We start from the raw sequence: 22,065 nt of genomic DNA, 5'->3' as shown, positions 1-22,065 counted from the left end.
TTGCCAGTTCTCCGAACTACTCAAAATTTCTGCTACCGGTTCTCCAGAACCTGTCAGAATCTGCTGGATTTCACCCCTGATACATACTTAAGCCTGTGAGCCACTCTTTGCAATAATGTTTGAAACAACCTGTGCATTTTCAAAGGCTGCATTTTCAGAAATGTTTAAGAGGCTGTACCTTCAATCACATCCATGGTGCTAATTGGGGAGGGGGAGAGGAAAAGAAAATGGAGCCACAATGAGCAAAATCCTGTTTTTCCTTATTTTTGTCTCCTGACACTAAGATCTGCATATGCTTGCCATATTGGATATTATCAAGGGCAATTGTAATAAAATTTTAGCAGCTATGTTCCATATAATTTTGCTGTTGAGCTGTGAAGAAGCTATATTTTTTGTACTAAGCAAAAATAAAAAAAATCAACTCCAGGCATAATTGCAAATTATGTCTAATTGCATTTCAATTCAATGAAGGATGAATAAAGTATGCAAATTAGACATCTTATCTAATTTGCTGTCATTTTGATACTGCCTATCTTCAGAATGAGGCAAATAGTCAAAGGGAAAGGTTACAAAAATAACTTTTTTTTACTGCTACTGAAAAGAGAAGAAGATACGACATTAAGGAAATTAATTGTCAGATACACAACTGATGACAAGTATTGAGGCTCCTACTAGGAAAGCATCCAAATCAGATCCTGAAGATTTCTGGGTTTATTATTTTTATCTTGCTTGCTTTCATATTTACAGCTTTTTTAGAGGGTCAAACTCCCGTTTTTCTAAAGGCATCTGGAAGCAAAACTGGAATGTCATTCCACCAAGAGCACAAGATAGGGTGCCAAAGCCTTCAAGTCTCACTCAATTTTTGTATCTATCACAAAATTGTGCAAGTGGTTTGCAACTGCATTCTCCCTGGATGTTTTTTGTGCAAGTCTCCAATAGTCCCAAAGGTGCTTTTCCAGATGGCAACTGGACTTTCTTGTTTTTTTCCTCGAAAACATTTCACTTTCCATCCAAGAAGTTCTTCAGTTCTCCAGTAGCAAAAAGTTCATTGCAATGTTTGCTGGAGAGTCCCTGTGTGCTAAGTATTGGCTTGTCAAATTATTAGTTCACAAATAAGCCACGATGGATGAATTTTTACAACTTGACCAACCAGAAAGATTGCTTCTTATAGTGAGAATGAAAGAAGGCATTTCTGAAACAAACAAAATGTTAAAAAGTTATGATATTTATGTAGTTACTTACCAAGCACGTATATAACCCTCCAGTAATGGAAGTTGTGTATGACCTTGGGGGGATGAAGGGGAGAGATACAATCTGAGAAGAGAGGCAGGAACCCTCAATGGCTTAACCATCAGAAGAATTTAGGAAGACCACCTTAATGGAAGTTTGTTCTTTCAGACTTGCAAAATTCTGTTAATGTAGCCTTACAATAAAGTAGAATTAGTTCATCTAGTTGTTTTTCTTGTCCAGAGGACTGACAATGTTTTAGATTTATGAAGACAAGTTTTGATGCCCATTTGGTTGCAGAGGGTATAACAGAACCTATTTTTCTTGGTCTCTTTGCATTTTGGTTTACCGGTTCCCAGCCCCCTCTTAAAATAAATAAGGAAAAATTTAACAAACTATTTTTCCTTTACTTGTTTGGCAAAAATATGCATATTGCTCTACTCTCTCAATCTAATTTGTTCCATAAAGGTTTGCAGCTCTTTTCCTTGAAATAAACGATCCAACAGCTATTAATCCATGCCTGATTGTTAAAACATGTATATTGTCCTTTTTTCAGCTGAACCTTTAATACTTTTCATTTATTGTCATCGCTTTCATGAGCGGTTCCTTGGACATCTCATGCTTCCTGATTTAGTGAATTCCAGTCCTGTGCTGTTTGTTTCCTTTTTGTTGATTAACCTTCTGGGTGTCTGCATCAGAGACAACCCAGTACAGTTACCATAGAAACCACTGAGTTAACCCATCCTATCACACATTACAATCAGTTTCATATAAGTCCTAAAAACAAAAAAACACAAACCAATCACAACTCCAAAACTGACTAAGGGTCAAGAAATTCCAGCTAAAAATTCAGAGCTGGAAACTGAGGCCCGTTTTGGATATTTTTGGGAATTGTAATCCCCAAATATCAAGAAAGCACCAGATTGGAGAATGCTGCTCAAATGTAAACTCACTATCTCTCTCGTATACACATATCATATTATATCTGACAGAAAGCTTATGGGGCAATCTGAATTCCAATGGAAACTTCCTTCAACCAACCTTTAGAAGAAGGTAGAGATTTTTTTATGTGACTGTAACCGAATTACTCAATTCCAGATTCTGCCCTTCTTTGTGTTGGAGGTTTTTTTTTTTTTTTTTAAATTTGATTTATATGCCGCCCTTCTCTGAAGACTCAGGGCGGCTTACAATGTGCTCAGCAATAGCCTTCATCCTTTTGTATATTTATACAAAGTCAGCTTATTGCCCCCACAAACTGGGTCCTCATTTCACCTACCTTAGAAAGGATGGAAGGCTGAGTCAACCTTGAGCCTTGGCGAGATTCGAACCCTGCAGTAATTGCAGGCAGCTGGTCTTAATAAGCTTAATAACAGGGTGCCTTAAACCCCTGTACTACCAAGGCTCTTCCAGGTTGTGTATGTATTAGTATTTCTGGGAACAGGTATCTGTCCTGAGCAGTGATTAGTGCAGTACCTATTTCTGAAAGGAGATTGATTTACAGGATATATAGTGTAGAGTCAGAAAAAGTCTAGCACCTAGCTAACTATGTCTTACCAGAAGGACAGTCAGAGAGCACTTATTCCATATATATGAGTCTGAAAAGAAAGCAGTTTCTCAAACAAAAAGTAAACAGCAGTTATATACTGGAAAAAGTAGATTTTGATGTCTTTCCAAAGGAGCACTCTACTTCACAAAGATTCATGTCAGAGATCATTTTAATGATTACTGAGTACATAGACTCAACATCTAGAAACTGGAGATCATGATTATGATCAATTTTGAGAAACAAACATACATTGACCAGATCAAGTGTTTCTAAAATACAGTTTTACTAGAACACTCTTAATTTAAGAAGAATTTGATAAATCTATAAAACTCTTCTCAGGTTCTTGGTCAGCCATCATGCAGAGCTGGCTGGGAATTTGACAGGTAGTGGCCAAGATGGCTTCATGGATGCTTTGTGCTATATAGTCCAAATTCTTGGAGTTAATGCTGCAAATGTTGATCTGCCCATTGGCAAGAAGGTAGATATGTTTCTGCTTCTCTAGGAACTCCACTTGGGAGGCTGGCAAAGAAAAAGAAATGCTTTTCACTTTGATGGATCTTCAGCTAAGAAGAACATTTTAGCTTAAATAGGAACAATGTGCGCAGCTGGTTTGTAGGAATGGCTGTGAATTTTATGCCAGAAGACTGGCAAACATCTAGGAAACATGTCTATGGAGATTCTCAGTCAGAGCCTTGGTAGTACAGTGGTCTAAAGCATCCTGTTATTAAGACCAGCTGCCTGCAATTACTGCAGGTTCAAATCTCGCCAGGCTCAAGGTTGACTCAGCCTTCCATCCTTTCTAAGGTAGGTAAATTGAGGACCCAGATTGTGGGGGCAATAAGCTGACTTTGTATAAATATACAAAAGGATGAAGGCTATTGCTTAACACATTGTAAGCCGCCCTGAGTCTCCGGAGAAGGGCGGCATATAAATCAAATAAAAATAAAAAATAAAATAAATCCAGTCATGGTTGTCCCAAAGGTGCTTTTTCCAAAAGGCAACTGGACCTTCTTGGTTTTTTTTGAAGTCATTTTGCTTCTCATCCAAGAAGCTTCTTCAGCTCTGGATGGTGGGAAATGGAAGGATTTATATTCCTTGCAGACAGCCGGTCATTTGATTCTTTTAGAGAGTCCACTTGGAGGTTTATATGTGTCCTCAGGGTCACCTGAGTAGTGCAAATGGGTGTGGAGCCTTCTTGGAACTGCTGAAAGGACTGTGTTGTAGATAATGTTGTATCCCTCCCCCTCTGTTGAGAGAGGGCTGTTCAATTTTGACATAGATGGCCTCTTTGACCCCCTCTTTCAAACCAGCGGTCCTCTCTGTCCAAAATGTGGACTTTGCTGTCTTCAAAGAGTGGCCTTTGTCTTTTAAATGGAGATGGACTGCTGAATCTTGTCCCTAAGGACATAGATAAACCTCCAAGTGGCCTCAATGACTCTCTAAAAGGATGCAAATGGCCAGCTATCTCCAAGGAATATAAATCCTTCCATTCCCCACCATCCAGTCAGAGCTGAAAAAGCTTCTTGGGTAAGAAGTGAAACCATCTTAAATGAAAAACAAGAAAGTCCAGTTGCCTCTTGAAAAAAGCACCTTTGGCATATCTAGGAAACCTTCCTTCCATTATTTAATGGAGGAGGAGAAGGCATTTTGATCTCTGGGGGCACTTCTTCAGCCCACATCCCAAGCCCTCTCCAGACAGCTACCGAAATCAGCCAGACATTCTCAATATTCAGAGAGGGGAAAACACAAGAAAACTAATAAAAAACCTGCAATGGATATAACATACTTTATACTTGTATTCCAAAATAGCAATTAAAGGAATAAAAGAGGAGAGCATTCAAACCCCACAGCCACATTCATAACTTAGTCTTTTGCATGATTTGTGTACTCTCTGTGGTTTTTGCTTTCAGCATTCAATTCATTCTTGGTTATTCAAAGGTTGCCCATTCCTTGGTCAATATAGGCATGTCAGATTTGGGCTGCAAAATTCTGAATGGCACCAGATGTTCAGCCAATAGATATGGAAACCTCCAATGGTCATCGAATTTTTGTAGCCAAAATGTAATATGAATAAATTAAATGCATACATTTACTTAGAGGGTCTTTGGAGTATTTGTCTTTCCCCATCACCCTCTGGATGCAATCAACTATTGTAGAGCTAATTAACTGAGACAGTAATTACACCATAAGCACATGAAAATATGTGGAACCCTATTTGTTTCTAAAAGTCTTTTGATTTTTTGATACCTGGTTAATAAATTTTATATAAAAATAAATGTTATTAATTTTTTGATGCAATTTCAGTTTAGAAATATGATAGAATTTTCAGATCAGATCAACCTTGTTAATCAAACTGAAAAGTTGCATGAAACTGCATGGTGTCTCTTTTCAAATCAATCTGATAATTTGGAAGGGATGTTGCAAATGTGCAATAGCTGATTTTTTTTTCAAATCAAATTGCTCAGAATCAAAAATTTCAAATTATCATCAGTCCTTGAATTTTTTTTTTTAAATTTGATTTATATGCCGCCCTTCTCTGGAGACTCAGGGCGGCTTACAATGCGCTAAGCAATAGCCTTCATTCTTTTTGTATATTTATACAAAGTCAGCTTATTGCCCCCACAATCTGGGTCCTCAATTTACCTACCTTAGAAAGGATGGAAGGCTGAGTCAACCTTGAGCTTGGTGAGATTCGAACCTGCAGTAATTGCAGGCAGCTGTTCTTAATAACAGGGTGCTTTAGACCACTGTACTACCAAGGCTCTTTGGTAGAATTCAAGGATTGAATCAATGATCAGTACAGAATTCAAGTTTTTGATCGGATCAACATTGATTTGCCCAACCTCCATGGTCGTTTGGACTGAGAAATAGGGAGTGGCCCAAACTTACCCAATGTCTCCCAAGTGCAACACTTTTATCACTAACTCCTACTGAGTTTATCATGAAGGAGTTCCATAGTTTCGACATTCTCTGATGCAGAAATGAAAAAAGAAGCCATATAGCATTTGAGGTTTCATCAGTCAGTGATTAAGAAGATTTATCCTGGATTTGTCAACAACTGTTTATTGAATACTTACAATTCAATCCAATAAAGCTATGGACTCCCGACTGCCTTGTAAGATGCTCCCAGGAACCTGGTGTTCCCAGAATCCGCAACTTCTCTTTCAACTTTTCCCTAATCAACATAATCCTCTTTACTAGTGTCTGAAGACTTTGTTTCCTAAGGAGGTTTGAATTCAGAAAGAAAAAAAAACAACCCATGGTTTGCAAACCAGTCATGTCTATTTAGATCTGTTCAAAAGTTTTATCTCTTATTACAGCATTTAGTTAATGTAGCAAGGCTGGGAAGAGTGTGTTCTTGCCAAAAACAACAGTTCTAAAATGGTACTGGTTGATCTGGCATATTAGCTTTCTCCAACACAATGCCATGCTAATGTGCTGAAGTACATCCTCCATATCCTTGGTACATAGTGGATTGTGACATTACTGCAAAACCGAATCTGAGTCAGTCACCAGGACCAGAGGTTTACTCTTCTGAGCTTTCACACTCGTGCAGGAGCCCATCTTCAAGGAATATGTGCTTGGGGGTATTCTGTGAGTCGTATTTATGTGGTGCTTTCCTGTTGGTTGGTATGTTGATGGCTGGTAATTGGCAGCACAAGTAAACAACAGCCAACTGCCAACTATCATCATACCAATCAACCAACCAACAGGAAAGCACCACAAAGATACGACTCACAGAATAGCTCAAAGCATATATTCCAGTAGAGAGAAGTTTCTTGAAGAAAGCTCTAGCATGAATCTGAAACAGTGGTGGGTTGCTCCCGGTTTGCACCGGTTCCCGCGAGCCGGTAGTGGTGACGATAAAGAATTCATTCTTTATCTTAATATCTTTATATTTGTTTGGGGTTGCCTTTCTTCCCTTTCATCTTTTTTATTATACAGCAATCTTTCTCCTCAAACCTACCACCTCTCTCTTTTCTTTCCTTCTTACTTTCTCTTCCCCCCTTCTTCTCCTCCCTACTTCCTCTTCCTTTCTCCTTCTCCTCCTGTCTTCCTCCCTCTCTTACCCTCACTCCTATTCTAATTTCCCTTCCCTTCCTCCCTCCCTTCTCTTCCTTCCCTCTCTTCTCCTTCCTTCATCCCTCTCTATTGCTGTATCCTTTTGTGCATATGGATTACTCAGAGGGCTGAAAAAGTTATTTTTGACTGGTCCTTGCACTTTTGACCAGTCCTCGAACTTACGACTGTCCTCACATTTTACGTTTTTTGCCCTATCTTGTCACCATGGCGAAGAGAAGCAGTTGTGAAATGAGTGACATGGTTGTTAAGAATGCTGCATGGGCATAAATGTGAGGATGGTGTGAGGACCAGTCAAAAGTGCGAGGACCTGTCAGAAATGACTTTTTTCAGCCCTCTGAGTAGTCCCTATACACATAGCCATGGCCACCCGGTCACATGTCAAGCTAGCCACACCCACCCGGTCACATGACCTCCAAGCCATGCCCACAAAATAAGCCACGCCCACAGAACTGGTAGTAAAAAAATTTAGAACCCATCCCTGATCTGAAAGCTTGAAAAAGTAAACTTCTGGACCTGGTGACCAACTTGATTTTGCAGTGTTATCCTGGGACATGTATATTTGCTTTCATTAGTGACATTACTGCCCAGGAATTTTAGAAGCTGTAGTCCAATAATTCAAAAGGGCACTACATTGGGAAAGGTAACTATGTACTTTTAAACTGTGCATAGAAAGATGACCGACCACCAGTCCTGCAGTTTAGAACTTCCTAGAATATGCACTGTAAAAAGACATTGAAGAAATAATTGGTTAAATGCAGTACAAACAAATCATTCCTAGAAACCATTTCCAAATACGTCAATACCCAGAGTCATGCTGTGCTTAATAAGCACCATTCAAGGTAACTATGTTGTCACCTCAACTTCCAATAAAAAAAACAAGCTTCATTCTACTCATCAGTTAGAAATTTCAGACTAGAAATGCTGGGAATTATGATAATTGAATTCTCAATTTAGTTGGGAAAACTAAATTGTCTGGAACCAGAAGACAATCCTAATAACTTATTCTAACACTTCTGTACTTGTTCACCAGGTGTTTTCCAGAATCCTTATTCTTGTTTTATTTAGATGAAGACCCTAAAGATGGCAGAACCTCCATCTCCAATTACTGCATTGGCTTTTTTCTTTGTCTACCCTCATACCAAGAGCAGTTGGAGGGCTTGCCTTTCCGAAGCCGACCGAACACTGGTAAGGTCTCATATTAAGACCTACCTAGTGGCGATAAAAACGGCAAAGTTTAATTATTTTTCCATTCTTATCGTGTCTACAGATAACCGCCCAGCCGCCCTGTTCAGGGTGACCCACTCCCTGCTCCATCTGGGAGCGCGGGAGGACCCCTTGGAGGGCAGGGCTGAGGATTTTGTGCAGTATCTGCATGACAAAGTCGCTCAAATTCGGGAAGGCCTGGACTCTGACTGGGTAGATACAGGCAGGGTGATAGAGACAGGTCTTGAGAGCTTTATCTGGGAGGAGTTTGACCCAGTGACCCCTGAAGACGTGGACAGGATTCTGGGTAGACTTAGCGCGGTCACTTGTTTATTGGACCCGTGTCCCTCCTGGTTGGTGCTGGCTTCCTGGGAGGTTACACAAGGCTGGCTCCAGGGGGTTGTTAACGCTTCTTTGAGAGAGGGCTACTTTCCTGCCGCCTTGAAAGAGGCGGTGGTGAAGCCCCTCCTCAAGAAGCCCTCCCTGGACCCGGCTGTTTTAGCAAATTATCGTCCAGTCTCCAACCTTCGCTTTCTGGTGAAGGTTGTTGAGAGTGTGGTGGCGCGACAGTTTCCCCAGTACCTGGATGAAGCGGTCTATCTCGATCCGTTCCAGTCGGGCTTCAGGCCTAGGCACAGCATGAAAATGGCATTGGTCGCATTGGTTGATGATCTCTGGAGGGCTCGGGACAGGGGTTGTTCCTCTGTCCTGGTCCTGCTAGATCTCTCAGTGGCTTTTGATACCATCGACCATGGTATCATGCTGGAGGGGTTAGGGTGGGGGGCACCATGTTGCGGTGGTTCTCCTCCTTCCTCTCTGACCGGTCACAGTTTGTGTTGATGGGGGGCCAGAGGTCAACCCCGAGGTGCCTTGTATGTGGGGTGCCACAGGGGTCGGTCCTCTCACCCCTTCTGTTCAACATTTATGTGAAGCCGCTGGGTGAGATCATCCGTGGTTTCGGGATGAAGTACCATCAGTACGCTGATGACACTCAGCTGTACATCTCACCCCAGACCACCCCAATGATGCCCTTGACGTGATGTCCCGGTGTCTGGAGGCCGTACAGATCTGGATGGGGAGAAACAGGCTCAAGCTCAACCCATCCAAGACCGAGTGGCTGTGGCTTCCAGTGTCCCGATATAGTCAGTGCCATCTCTGACTATTCGGGGCAAGTTGTTGGCCCCCACAGAGAGGGCTCGCAACTTGGGTGTCCTCCTGGATGCACGGCTGTCTTTAGAAGAGCATGTGACGGCTGTGGCCACGGGGGCTTTTTATCAGGTTTGCCTGATTCGCCAGTTGAGTCCCTTTCTGGATCGGGACTCCTTACACACAGTCACTCATGCCCTCATCACTTCCCACCTGGACTACTGCAATGCTCTCTACATGAGGCTCCCCTTGAAGAGCACCCGGAGGCTCCAACTGGTCCAGAATGCAGCCACGCGGGTGATTATGGGAGCGTCATGGCGCTCCCATGTAACACCTCTCCTGCATGAGCTGCACTGGCTCCTGGTGGTCCTCTGGGTGCGATTCAAGATGTTGGTGACCACCTTTAGAGCGCTCCATGGCTTAGGGCCTGGATATTTACGTGACCGCCTTCTGCCACTGAGAGCCTCCCACCAGCCAGTACGCTACCACAGAGAGGGGCTCCTCCGGGTGATGTCAGCCAAAGAATGCCGACTGGCGGACCCCAGGGAGAGAGCTTTCTCTGTGGGAGCACCTGCCTTCTGGAACGAGCTCCCCCCGGTGGTACGGACGATTCCGGACTTATGTACTTTCCGTCGGGCCCTCAAAACCTTTTTATTTCATCAAGTCGGGCTGGCCTAATCTCTCCAATTGTGTATTTTAATTTGGATTTTTAATGGGGGATTTTAACTGTTGGGCCAAAATGTTTAATTTATTTTTAAATTGTTTTTAAATTTTGTATTTGATGTTTTTTACTTCTGGCTGTTCACCGCCCTGAGTCCTTCGGGAGAAGGGCAGTATATAAATTTAAATATTAAATTTAAATTAAATTAAGAAAATAGTTTATAACTTAAATAATATTCTTGGATATTTTACTATAGCAGATAGATCATCACAGTCCCAAGATAGTAATACAGAGAGCTGATCTCATGGCTAATATAAATTCAAACTATCTGATTACTTGCCTTCCTTCTTACCATTCATAGAAATGAGCAGGGCTGGTCAGTACCATTGTAATCACCCGCGCCCCTAAACTGGTGGGTCCAAACCATGTCACAGCTATTAGTTGAGCTATCTGTGAGTGGATTCGGATCAGGGTTGGATTGTCTGTTGTCACCACAATGAGGTTCCCCACTCGTTCATCTGCATGATATAGCCAAGAGACACAACACTGCAGTATTTAGTGAATTGTAGTTGAGTCAGTATTTCTTTGAAACTAGCTGTCTCTAAATATTCCTTCCTCCCCCCAAACCTCTTAATATTAGGGTTCCTGTCATTCCATCAAATACAGAAACTTATTCTGATTCACTCTCTGTAGACTTCACCAATTACTAAAAGAAGAGTTCCCCATAAACTTTATTTTAGGGATGGGGCCTTGGAGAGGAGTCTACCTTTCCTTGAGGATAATGTATTGTCCCAATCAGAAATGGAATCCAGATCAGGAGGAGATATGGGTGGACTGTTTTCTTTCTTCCTCACCTCACAAATGCCAGGAGAAGCAGAGGTGGATTACTCTTGCCAGCGATGTGAACTGATGTTCAAGGAAGATTTTTGAATTAGTCTAGGACCGTGATGGCGAACCTATGGCACACATGCCACAGGTGGCACACAGGGCCATATCGGTGGGCACGCGAGCTCATCTCTGCTGCACATGCGCACGCCAGTCATCTGATTTTTGGGCCTTTTGGGCCCACTGGAAGTTGGCAAACAGGCTGTTTCCAGCCTCCGGAGGGCCTCTGGGAGGGGGTGCGGAAGGCAGTTTTCGCCCTCCCCAGGGTCCTAGAAAGGCTCTGGAGCCTGGGGAGGACAAAAAATGGGCCTACTGGGCCCACCGTCCATCACATGCCAAAAGCGGGGGAAACGCAGGGGGGGTCACGCACACGCGTGGGGGCAGGGCGCATAGAATTATGGGTGTCGGCACGCATGCGGCTGACCCCCCCTTCCCCTCACTTTTGGCACGCGATGGCAAAAAGGTTAGCCATCACTGGTCTAGGATCTGTCTAATTTCAGGACTGACATTAAATCCATCAGACTTTGGTAGGACGAATCAATGTCTAGAAAGGTAACTTCAGGAGACCTATTGGTACTAGAGATGACAGGAGATGACAGGTTGTAAGACCTTCTCCAGAAGTTATGGGTTTCCAAAAAGAGACTGGACAACCATTTGACTGAAATGGTAGAGGGTCTCCTGCTCGAACAGATGGTTGGACTAGAAGACCTCAAAGGTCCCTTCCAACTCTATTACTCTATGTTCTATGTTCCTCCTTTCCTCCGATGCTTTTTGATAGGCATGAATTTTTATCCTTAACACAACAGAAGTAGAACCTGTTTAAGAGATAGGAGCAAGAATATGTGCTCCAAATCAGGGATTTCCTGATTTCTAGGAAATGATGTGACAACAAGAACAGCTTCAAATTATTTAATTGCTGCCTGGCTATTGCTGTGGCTACCTCTCTTTGCATCTAAGTCCATGTTGGATTCTTTCGTTGGACACCTCCCTTCCTAATTCAGTCTCTTTGCTTGGGACTCATTCTTTTTATAATAGACAGCTCCTCTTTTTTCCAGGAGGAATTGAGCCAAATAGCTTGGAAGATAAAAAATAATTTAATGGGAATAATGAAGGCTTTATTATTGTTCAGTCCTTTTCATTTGCTATGTTGCCTACTGAAGGGAAAATTGATATAGTGATATGAGGATTGGGCAACGTCCAAAAAGACCTAGATTCAAATAGCTCTTTGAAAACAATGCTTTGGATATGCTCAAGTCACCCTATACTCAGACTGGTGTGAGAAGTACTAGGAGTGATGCACAAGTCCTATTTTAAAAAATCAATAATTTCCGGTCTAAGAACTGGGCCATCGACACTTGAGTTTGTGACATGCCCACAAGCTTTCCAAATCTATTAAGTAACATGAGTTGTTTGGCATCACAAAGCAATTTTGCAGAGCCCAATTTGTGACACATCAGAATGGCATCCATAGCTCACAGTCTTTGTCTTGTCTTTATCTTTGGATAAAACTATCCAAACCATAAATAATATAGACACGGAGCATCAATGTATCAAAGGAAAATCTGGGATTATTGTCAAAAAAGGAATAGATAAACCCCCAAAATGAACATTTCAGTCCTGAAAATCCCAGAACATAATTTCTTTTTTCTTGTATTCAAAGACCTCTAGTGTTTGAACATACAGTTTGATATCTTTTCAGAGAGCAATTATTTTAAGAACTAAAATGCATCTGCACTTAGATTAATTATGCATTGATGTTCAATTATTTCCATTGCTATTTTGACAGAAAAGATCATATCTTATCAGTAGAGCCCTGTTTTCAATCTTCATGCCCTCAAATTCAATCTTTATATTTTCTTAAATGAAGAGAGCAGATGATGAAAACTTGATGACCCTTCTTGAAATGTTGGAGAACTATTTTGTTAGTCAGATAGTAATTTTTAGATGTATCAGGATCTGTAAAAGTGAAGCTTTGAGATTGTACAAGTACTGATTAAAGTGGATGATAATGACAAATATATTCAGTCATGCAGAAAATGGTGTAGACAATTGACAGCAAATACAGAAATGGGTTTGCAGATAATATTGATGAAAACTAGTGCAACTGTATATCTGTGCATTGTTGGGAACAAACTTGGAAATGCAATCCAAATGTTTGCCTGGTAAACATGTTTAGCCACTGAGAAAACAATCTCATTATCCGTGTTGCAAATACCTATGCACCGAGGTACATAATGATGGACTTGCAGATGGTTACTACTTCAAAAAAGAGTACCCAAATTATGACTGGCTGTTTCATGGGTATATACCATTTCTAGAATCAAAACTAGGAGTCTTCTAATGGAAAGAAACAGAAGTGCATCCAACTTCTTCATGTGGTAAAGAAAAGATAGTTGGTGCATGTGCTATAGCAATAGCAATAGCATTTAGGCTTATATACCACCCCAAAGTGCTTTACAGCATTCTCTATGTGGTTTATAATGAAGAAGCATTATTTACATATTGGCTTGAAGCCAACTGCAAAAACAGGTTTTAAGGCACATGTACTTCCAATTTGTGCAGAGATTCACAAATGACATTTAGTTGGTCCGAGTTCCCAAATATGTGGCAAAGATGGCTGAAAATGCAAAGACTTACCATATAAGCCAAAGTTTTTAGAAAAGGACTGAGCGCATAACAGCTCAAAACCTTTGTTTACAAAGAGACGTACTGCCCAGGCATCTCTGTCCAGATCTCCTGAAGCCAATCCTTGAGCTGAGACATCAAAAAAGGGGAAAAGATGCTTTCTCTGGGGAAACAATGGAAAAGAAGAAGGGAAAGACAGCGGATATCTTCTTATAAATATAGTTCATTTGTTATAGTGAATGAATGTAATAGTACAATTTGGCATCAATGCTGCCTTATGTTTAGCTTAGAAATTGCTCTTCACTGAGAATGTGGAACTTCTGCAAGCAAGACAGCAGAGATTATAGCTTTTATATCAAGTATGAAAATTATGTGAGCCGATAGAAGGAAAAAGGTACATCTAACATTCATTTTGACAGTCCCCAGTATGTATGTCAAGTCTTGCAGGCTAATAATTTTGTATGTGTATTGTCTAAAAACAATGCATGAATAATGTCTGAGATTTGACACAGAGGCAACTTAACTGTTCTCTCTGACTCCATTCAAAGGAAAATAAACCCAATCACTTTATTCTAGAATATCTCAATCATTGGAAATGAGAGAAAGATATTTTGCATATAGGTAGTTTTCAACTTATGACCCATTCCTTAGAGATCGTTTGAAATTATGATGAACCACCCAAAAAGTACTTATGACTCAGTCCCAGTTCTGAAATTCTGACAGCTACCGACTCATGTGAACATGTGACTGCATTTTGGGCACTCAGCAACTAGCCTGTATTTACAGCATCCTGAGGTCATGTGATCATGATTTATGATATTTGTGCTGAAAACTAGTGTCTAGGTCTGGTTTTCAGCAAAAAATGCTCCATAGCAAACTATGGGTTAGCTTAATGTATATGAAGATTGCTTAATGACCACAGAGTTCTCTTTATGACTTCTGTGTTCATTATTTTACCCCCATCATGACTTATGACCCTAATGGGCAGGCTCTATTGTGGTCATAAATTATAACTACCTGTAGTATCTATTGTTCTGACTCAGGTTCAGTGTATTCATATTTTCTATAGAAATCATTCAATTATAATTTGAATGTCGGTCATAGAAAAGAATCATCACTGTTGCCATGCCACATATGGTACCTTTTAGTTTCAGATTATGTAGGATGAATTAAATTGGAAGGGTTCTTAAACTTCACAGGTCTTGCAGTTCAGCCTAAGCTAACTCACTATGGGTCAAAAGCAGGGTTCTAATGCCACACAGACATGGTGTTAACAGATGGATGCATCACTTTTGCAAGATATCATGTCAAGTGTCTCTCTACATATTGTGACCTGTCTAGTTATGCTTCTCCTGATGTCCTCACTTGCCTTCATCATTGATGCCACTCTTCTCCATTCAGAGGGCTTCAAGCCAATTTCTTCAGGAGCATGCAGGAATATAATGGAGCCTTCTGGGGCATTCTGCAAGGACATTCAATACAATAACTATCACTTTTAGTGGGCAAGGACTTTGGGAGTAGGGCGGAAGACTTAAAAGACACAACTGGAGGCAAAAAGAGTGAGATCTACCAATGGGTTATTAATAATTACTTACTAGCAGTTTTGGAAACAACACAGTTGATTCTAAGATAGTAGAAACAGTATATACAGGTATCTGCCTCTATAAGAGCATGGGGAAAAACTTTAGATCCATGATAGGGGACATATTCATTTTTTCTTCTGAAAAGTCTCCTAAATTGATATCCATGTATATCCTATTAAAGTGTTGGAAGATAGTATGTAATGGAGAAGAAGTTAAACTTTTCTTAGCTCTTATCAGCTGAAGTGGCAAAATTGACAAATAATTTAATACGATATAGGTCAAATTCCCACATTCTTAAAATCATGACTATGCCCTGACAGTCATTGTTTTCTTTCTTTCTTTCTTTCTTTCTTTCTTTCTTTCTTTCTTTCTTTCTTTCTTTCTTTCTTTCTTTCTTTCTTTCTTTCTTTCTTTCTTTCTTTCTTTTTTGTAGAGGACTAATAAATTAATCAGTAGCTTGCATTATTTTTTCATAGAGAAAGTAACATCTAAACCTACTGTGGCTGAAGTGAAGGATCTAATAGCCATTCAGTTTCAGAGGTAAACAAGGATCTGTAACTGATTACAGTTGAAGGATACTGCAGGGTACTTCTGCTGACTGCCAGCTGACTGCAATTTGGCAGTTCAAATCTCACCAGGCTCAAGGTTGACTCAGCCTTCCATCCTGTCAAGATGTAAAATGAGGACCCAAATTGTTGGAGGCAATATGCTGACTCTGCAAACCGCTTAGAGTGGGCTGTAAAGCGCTGTAAAGCAGTATATAAGTCTAAGTGCTATTGCTATTGCTATTTTCCTACATTTATAGGAGAAGAGTAGTCAGAGCCTGGGGGCTGAATTAAGCGGGTCATCAGCCTAGAGTCATTATGTTCTCACAAATGGTCTAAATCCAACCCTTCTTCAGTTGACTTTTATCTACTGCCAATTTAGTACTGAATGATAATTGACTAGGGTCTTGTGAGCAATAAATCTTCTTAACTGCAACTTAACATATGGTCCTGATCCTTTGCACATGTCACATTTCCTTTGAGCCCAATGCTCTAACCACTACACCAGATGGCTATAGGGATGTTGCTGTAAGCATAGAAATTGTTGCTTTCTGGTACCTGCAGTTCTGCCACAAACAAGTCTGTGTCAACCAACAGCTTGATGGGATCCCAGTAATGGTAAGAACGAATATCTGCAAAGCCAGCAACTTGGAATATGCAACCAAGAGTGCCTGAAAAATAAAGGGACACCTATTAGGCCATTTTGTGCCACATTATTATTTTTAATTTGGACAGAACAATGCACTGATAATAAATTATGAGACATGACTCATAATTCAGTGATTGAGTGAATGATTTGTCTTCAGAAGGTCTAAAAGGGAGCCAAGGTGGTGCAGTGGTTAGAGTGCAGTACTGCAGCTACTTCAGCTGACTGCTAGTTCAGCAGATCAGCGGCTCAAATCTCACCGGCTCAAGGTTGAGTCAGCCTTCCATCCTTCCGAGGTGGGTAAAATGAAGACCCAGATTGTTGGGGGCAATATGCTATTTAGTATACTGTCTTTGGTGTAAGCCGCCCAGAGTCCTCGGAGAGTGGGCAGCATAGAAATATGAATAATAAAATAAATAAATAAATAAATAAAATCCAATATTCAATTAAAAGTCACTAGTTCAATTTAAGTCTATTGAGATCTACTTCATAGGAAAGATGATAACATTTCACTAAATGAATCAAGGGTGGATATTAGCTTTGTTATTGTTGTTCATGAAATTGAAGATGGTTTGGTTTGGTTTCTCAGGCTGTGGACAGGTGACAGATGTGTTCTCAATCTCCCAATGTTCTAAAACACTAAACCAGTGCATGCATGATTTAATTGCTACATCACTACAGGAACAATTTTGTTGCTATTAGAGTTGTCTTTTGAAGCCTTCCTGATAAATCCAAGTTTCATTCATATGTAGATCTACACAGATACATCATCAATCAGATGCTTAAAGTTGTTTCTGCTATATTCTGAACCCTAGATGGGAGATGGAGGTAACTACATAACCTTCCAACTTCTTGATTAGTTCTTGTCATGTCTCATTTTCCTTCCCAACAATATTTCTAATGGCTTTAAGTTTTAATTGTAGGACTAGGCCAAAACATAGGGACGAAAAAATATTAGCTACCCAGTTGTGGTTCAGCAATATAGATAATTGCTGGAGTTGAATGGTTGGGTCGGTACCAACGGTGCAAAAATTCAGCTCCAATCCACACAGCACCTGTCCCACCTATTGTGTGAACACCACCTGCCTGTTTAGAAAAAAGCAAGAAATATTTTTATTAACTAATCATGTAGAATTGTCAGCTCAACATTTCAAAAGATCAATTTTCATAGCCTGTGTTTCTCAACCTCAACAATTTTAAGATATGTGGACTTTATGTCCTGAAATTCCCTAGAAAGCATATTATGCAAACTCAACTAATGATGGTTTGTTTAATAAGTCACTGCTTAGACCAGAGATGAGTGCAGGCAGAAAGTATGAAAGACAGAAGAAGAGTTTAGCTACCCTATTTCAACAGGCAACCTAAAAAATGATTCTGGACCAACAGGCATTGGGTTAGTGTTGATGACTGCAAGATTGAAGCATCTCTTCTTCCTTTCATTGGAGGAAGGGTTCTCACGCTTGGGCCAAATCACAGTTTTCTTTGACAAAAGCAACAGTGCAGGACAGAGAGCTGTTTATTTTTTTCATGATTATTCTCAAGCTGCTAATGGCCTTAAACATTCATTCCTCTCATGCCATGGCAACAAAATAAGCTGTCATAATTAAAAAAGAAAAAGATGCTACAGCGCTAATATTTCCAACAGGGACTCCATACAAGCTTTTGAATGTAATCAATAAAGAAAAAAATCTATTTGATCCTTTCATATCTCTGTCTCCTAGGCATATGGCCATACTCATATAAATATCCTCATACCCTGTTGTCTAAGAAAGCCTGATTGTTCTTGCCAATAACCAGTTCCATGGCTGTTTTGGTGAACTCCACGATGCCCAATTCTCTGATGTATTCATGATCCAAGGTGGGATCCTGAGGGATTTGCAACAGAATCTTTTGCACAACTGGTGGGATCCAGATCTCATCAGCATTATCCGTGTGGCATCCTGGGAAAAGCAACAGACCTGGCCTGAGACATAGCTTCAGGGATGAAAACAGTGGTAGTCAACAGTGGTAGTCAAGCATCACTGCCTGAGCCTTTGGAACTCCATAGAACAGGGGTGTCAAGCTCAATTTCATTGATGGCTGCATCAGCATTATGGTTGCCCTTAAAGGGCCAGTAACTGGGTGGCCATGACTAGGTGGGCATGGCTGGGTGGGCATGGTCAGCTTGATGCCTCTCACTGGGCACAACTGACTTGTGACAGCTGGGTCAGGACAGAACAAGTTGCACTGGCTAACTCATCATGGGGACAATTCGATGCCCCACAAGCTCCTCACCTCCCCAAACTGCTGGCAGCCAAGCATGTGCATGTATGTGCACATGCACATGCGCACACACCCACACACAGATACACATACACATTCCAAATTTGGGGACTCCTTGGAGAAAGGGTCTTCCCCCCAAGCCTGGGCATGATTGGCAGTTTGTAAGCTCAGATGTAGATAAAAGTCTCTAAGCTTGGAATGCAGTGGTGGGTCGGGTGAACTGGTAGCGGTGGTGGTGGGAAGCTCCACCCACCTGGATGCTTCTGCGTATGCGCAAAAGCATTGCGCGTGCCCATGAGCGAACCGGTAGCGATGGGTTTTAAAACCTGCCCATTGGAATGGTGTGTGCATGTGTGTGTGCACAGCATGCCAAAGAAGACATTCTTCCCACAATCCAGAGGTGGGTTTCAGCAGGTTCTGACCAGATCTGGAGAACCGGTAGTGGAAATTTTGAGTAGTTCGGAGAACCGGTAGTAAAAATTCTGACTGGCCCCGCCCCCATCCATTCTCTGCCTCCCGAGTCCCAGCTGATTGGGAGGAAATGGGGATTTTGCAGTAACCTTCCCCTGGATTGGGGATGGAATGGAGATTTTACAGTATCCTTCCCCTGGAGTGGGATGGGAATGGAGATTTTACAGTATCCTTCCCCTGCCACGCCCACCAAGCCATGCCATGCCCACCAAGCCACGCCCACAGAACCGGTAGTAAAAAATTTTGAAACCCACCACTGCCACAATTGCAGACATCATTGGAATTTCCCTGTCCGGTGTTCCCCTCCCAGCAAAGCAGGAAGTGGAGGACGATGCTGCTGTGTGTGGAAGCATCGAGGAGAAAATTTGCAGGAAGCAGTTTCCTCCAAGTCCAACTTCTGTCTTGACAGATCTCTGGAGAGCAAGAGGAGGTGGCAAGGGAGCAGCGGTTCCTAGTCCTGCATGAGGAAGACTGGCCCTTCTCGAAAGGGAATCCCTATTTCCAGTCGTGTGTGGTAAGAATGCTGGCTTGTGGGGGCAAGCTTCCCTCACGCAGCTTCCTCGCTGCCCTCCTCCACCCCATCCTCCTCTCCAGAGATCTGTGAAGGCAGAAGTTGGACTCAGAGGAAACTGCTTCCTGCAAACTTTCTCCTCCATGCTTCCACATGCAACAACATCATCCTGTGCCTCCTGGGGCGGAGGGCAGGCAAAGCTGGAAGGAGGGATCTGGAGATCTCCAGCAGAGGAAGATGAGACCAGGGCAAGTGCCAAAGCCTAGTCCACCAGAGGAGTGCGTCCCCAGTGATGGTCTTGCCCCGCAGGCCGTGTTCTGAGCACTTCCCTTTCACCCAGGGGCAACACCCAAACGGGCCATGTTGGAATGGGGCCAAGGTGGCAGGGGCCGAACCCTCGCTGTCTCCAGGGCAGCCCCATTAGCTAGATCTAACCACATCAGGGGCCAGATCTGGCTCATAGGCCTTGTGTTTGATATGTCTGCCATAGAATAACAACTGTCTCCCTTTACCTGAAGATTGATAACAAGGATGAAAATGGTAATGTGGTGTCTCCTGATGGTCAATAACTGGAAATGCCACACAGGAAGTACGCTGTGTAAAAATAGAGAAATCTCCTCCCTTCAAGTCTGGAAGTCATGCAAAAACCCTGCATATGATATGATATTAATATCTATATCTCTCTGAAAGCTTAAGGGGGAGTGGACTGAATCCACCTACCTATTCTCTGAATACAGGTAGTCCTTGACTTAGCAATAGCAATAGCACTTATACTTATTTACCACTTTACAGTGCTTTACAGCCCTCTCTAAGGAGTTTACAGAGTCATCCTATTGCCCCCAACAATCTGGGTCCTCATTTTACTCACCTCGGAAGGATGGAAGGCTGAGTCAACTGCCAAATTGTAGGCAGCCAGCAATCAGCAGAAGTAGACTGCAGTACTGCACTCTAACCTCTGCACCACTGCATCTTAGAACCATAATTGAGTCCAAAATTACGGTTGTAAGGAGTGCTATTCATTAAATAGATCCCCATGTGACTGTGACTGATTTTAGAACCCTTTTTGCAGAGGTAAACACCAGTTTCCAGCAAAAAACAAAACAAAAACAAAAAACATTGTGGTCATGTAACAACAGGATGATGCAAAATGCTATAAATTCAGACTAGTTGCCAAGCCCCCCAATGCAACCATGTGACCATATGGGGGAGATGGCAGTTAGAACTTTGAATCTGGAGCGTAAATTAAAGACTGCTGTAACATTGGATGGTAGCTACAGATAGTGAGGAGTATCTGTAGCTACACAGCATAGGATAAAGATTCTTCCCTGGTTTATACAGACCCCGAACTTTAATACTTTTAAAGGAGACCTGTTTTTTTAAAAAAATAAATGTAGATATTGACCATAATATTCAAAATCAAAAGTATATTAATCTCATGTGATCACAAAATGGGCCTTTTCCGTTGAATGACCTTCCTACAGACATCTATCTCATATCTAAGTTATAGCCTTTACCGGTTGAAACTGTCATTTTGCCATTTCTGTTAGTGCTTCATATTTTTCATTTTACTCTGCTACTTTCTATGTTGGTTTTATGTGATGTTCTTCATTGCATTTGATGATGTATGTTTCAGGGAGTACAGTACAACATTGTCCCCATATCTTCATACATCCTGTTCTGTCCTAAGGACTAAACCATTCATCAGATACTCATTGTGATTCTGAAAGACTGCCATTCTCACAAGATTTCCCAGGGAAATACTCCAACTTGTAGGGAACTGTACTGTTTAGAGATTTTTAAAAATCTGAAATAGAACATAGAACATAAAATAACAGGGTTGGAAGGAAACTTGGAGGTCTTCTGGTCCAATCCTCTGTCGAGCTGGATACCCTATACTATTTTGGACAAATGGTTATCCAATCTCTTCTTGAAAACCTCCAATGATGGAGAAACCCCAACTTCTTTAGCAAGCCACTCCTGATTGTTCTCAGAGTCAGCTAATTTCTCCTTAATTCTAGATTGGTTCTCTTAAAGATCTTCTAATAATTTCCCACCCATTATGTCCTGCTCTCAGGCACTTTGAAGAAATGTCTACAATGTGGTTTAAGGAAACTCGATCTTATCATCAAACTTTGTTCTGTGAGTATGTGTGAGTCAATATTGAGCCTTGGCAATTACTTGCACTAGTTTGCCCTTGCCTTCTTCCTAGGCTGAGAGAAAATGACTGTTCCAAGGTCACAGCTGGCCTTGTGCCTAAGGGAGAATTATAATCCCCTGTTCTCCCAATCATCAGAGAATCAAAATAGGGCTGCTTCAGATTTGGACAGTACACTAAACCACAAACCTTAGTTACTGTGGTATCTAATAGGGTAGCATATACATGTTTGTTAATAGAGATTTCTTTCAAAATTGGTATGCAATATGAACAGGGCTATTCATATCTGAGGAAGAATTGGTTTACCTGCATGGCCAAGGCACACTTTTTGGGGTGAGGGATCTTCCCTGTAGACATCTAAGGGAAAGTCTACTGCCGTGGCCAAGGGAACATCCAAGAAGACAGAAAGAGTTGTCATAGCACAGTTTAGCTAAGATAAAAATGATTTTTCAGACAGACTATTATTCTGTTGAAAACCTGGTCTACCAAGTTCTAGTACAGCTTGCAGAGTTCCTA

General features: G+C 41.5%; 1 protein-coding gene across 1 annotated transcript; it reads right to left on the bottom strand.

The window, feature by feature from the left end:
• Positions 1–2,928: 2,928 nt before the first annotated feature.
• On the bottom strand, positions 2,929–22,064 carry GOT1L1 (glutamic-oxaloacetic transaminase 1 like 1). Its single transcript, XM_034436802.3, has 9 exons — positions 21,856–22,064; positions 17,906–18,090; positions 17,113–17,236; positions 16,063–16,175; positions 14,746–14,838; positions 13,389–13,539; positions 10,219–10,384; positions 5,851–5,993; positions 2,929–3,292 (listed from the first exon to the last, which is right to left on the bottom strand). The coding sequence occupies exons 1-9, from the start codon at positions 21,965–21,967 to the stop codon at positions 3,075–3,077; spliced, it is 1,305 nt and encodes a 434-aa protein (XP_034292693.1). The 5' UTR covers positions 21,968–22,064; the 3' UTR covers positions 2,929–3,074.
• Position 22,065: the final 1 nt, after the last annotated feature.

The sequence above is a fragment of the Pantherophis guttatus genome, chromosome 9 (assembly GCF_059756535.1).
Source record: "Pantherophis guttatus breed Tessera chromosome 9, ASM5975653v1, whole genome shotgun sequence".
NCBI lineage: Eukaryota > Metazoa > Chordata > Lepidosauria > Squamata > Colubridae > Pantherophis > Pantherophis guttatus.
The sequence above is the reverse complement of the archived record's forward strand: the minus strand, read 5'-3'. Positions and strand labels throughout refer to the sequence as shown.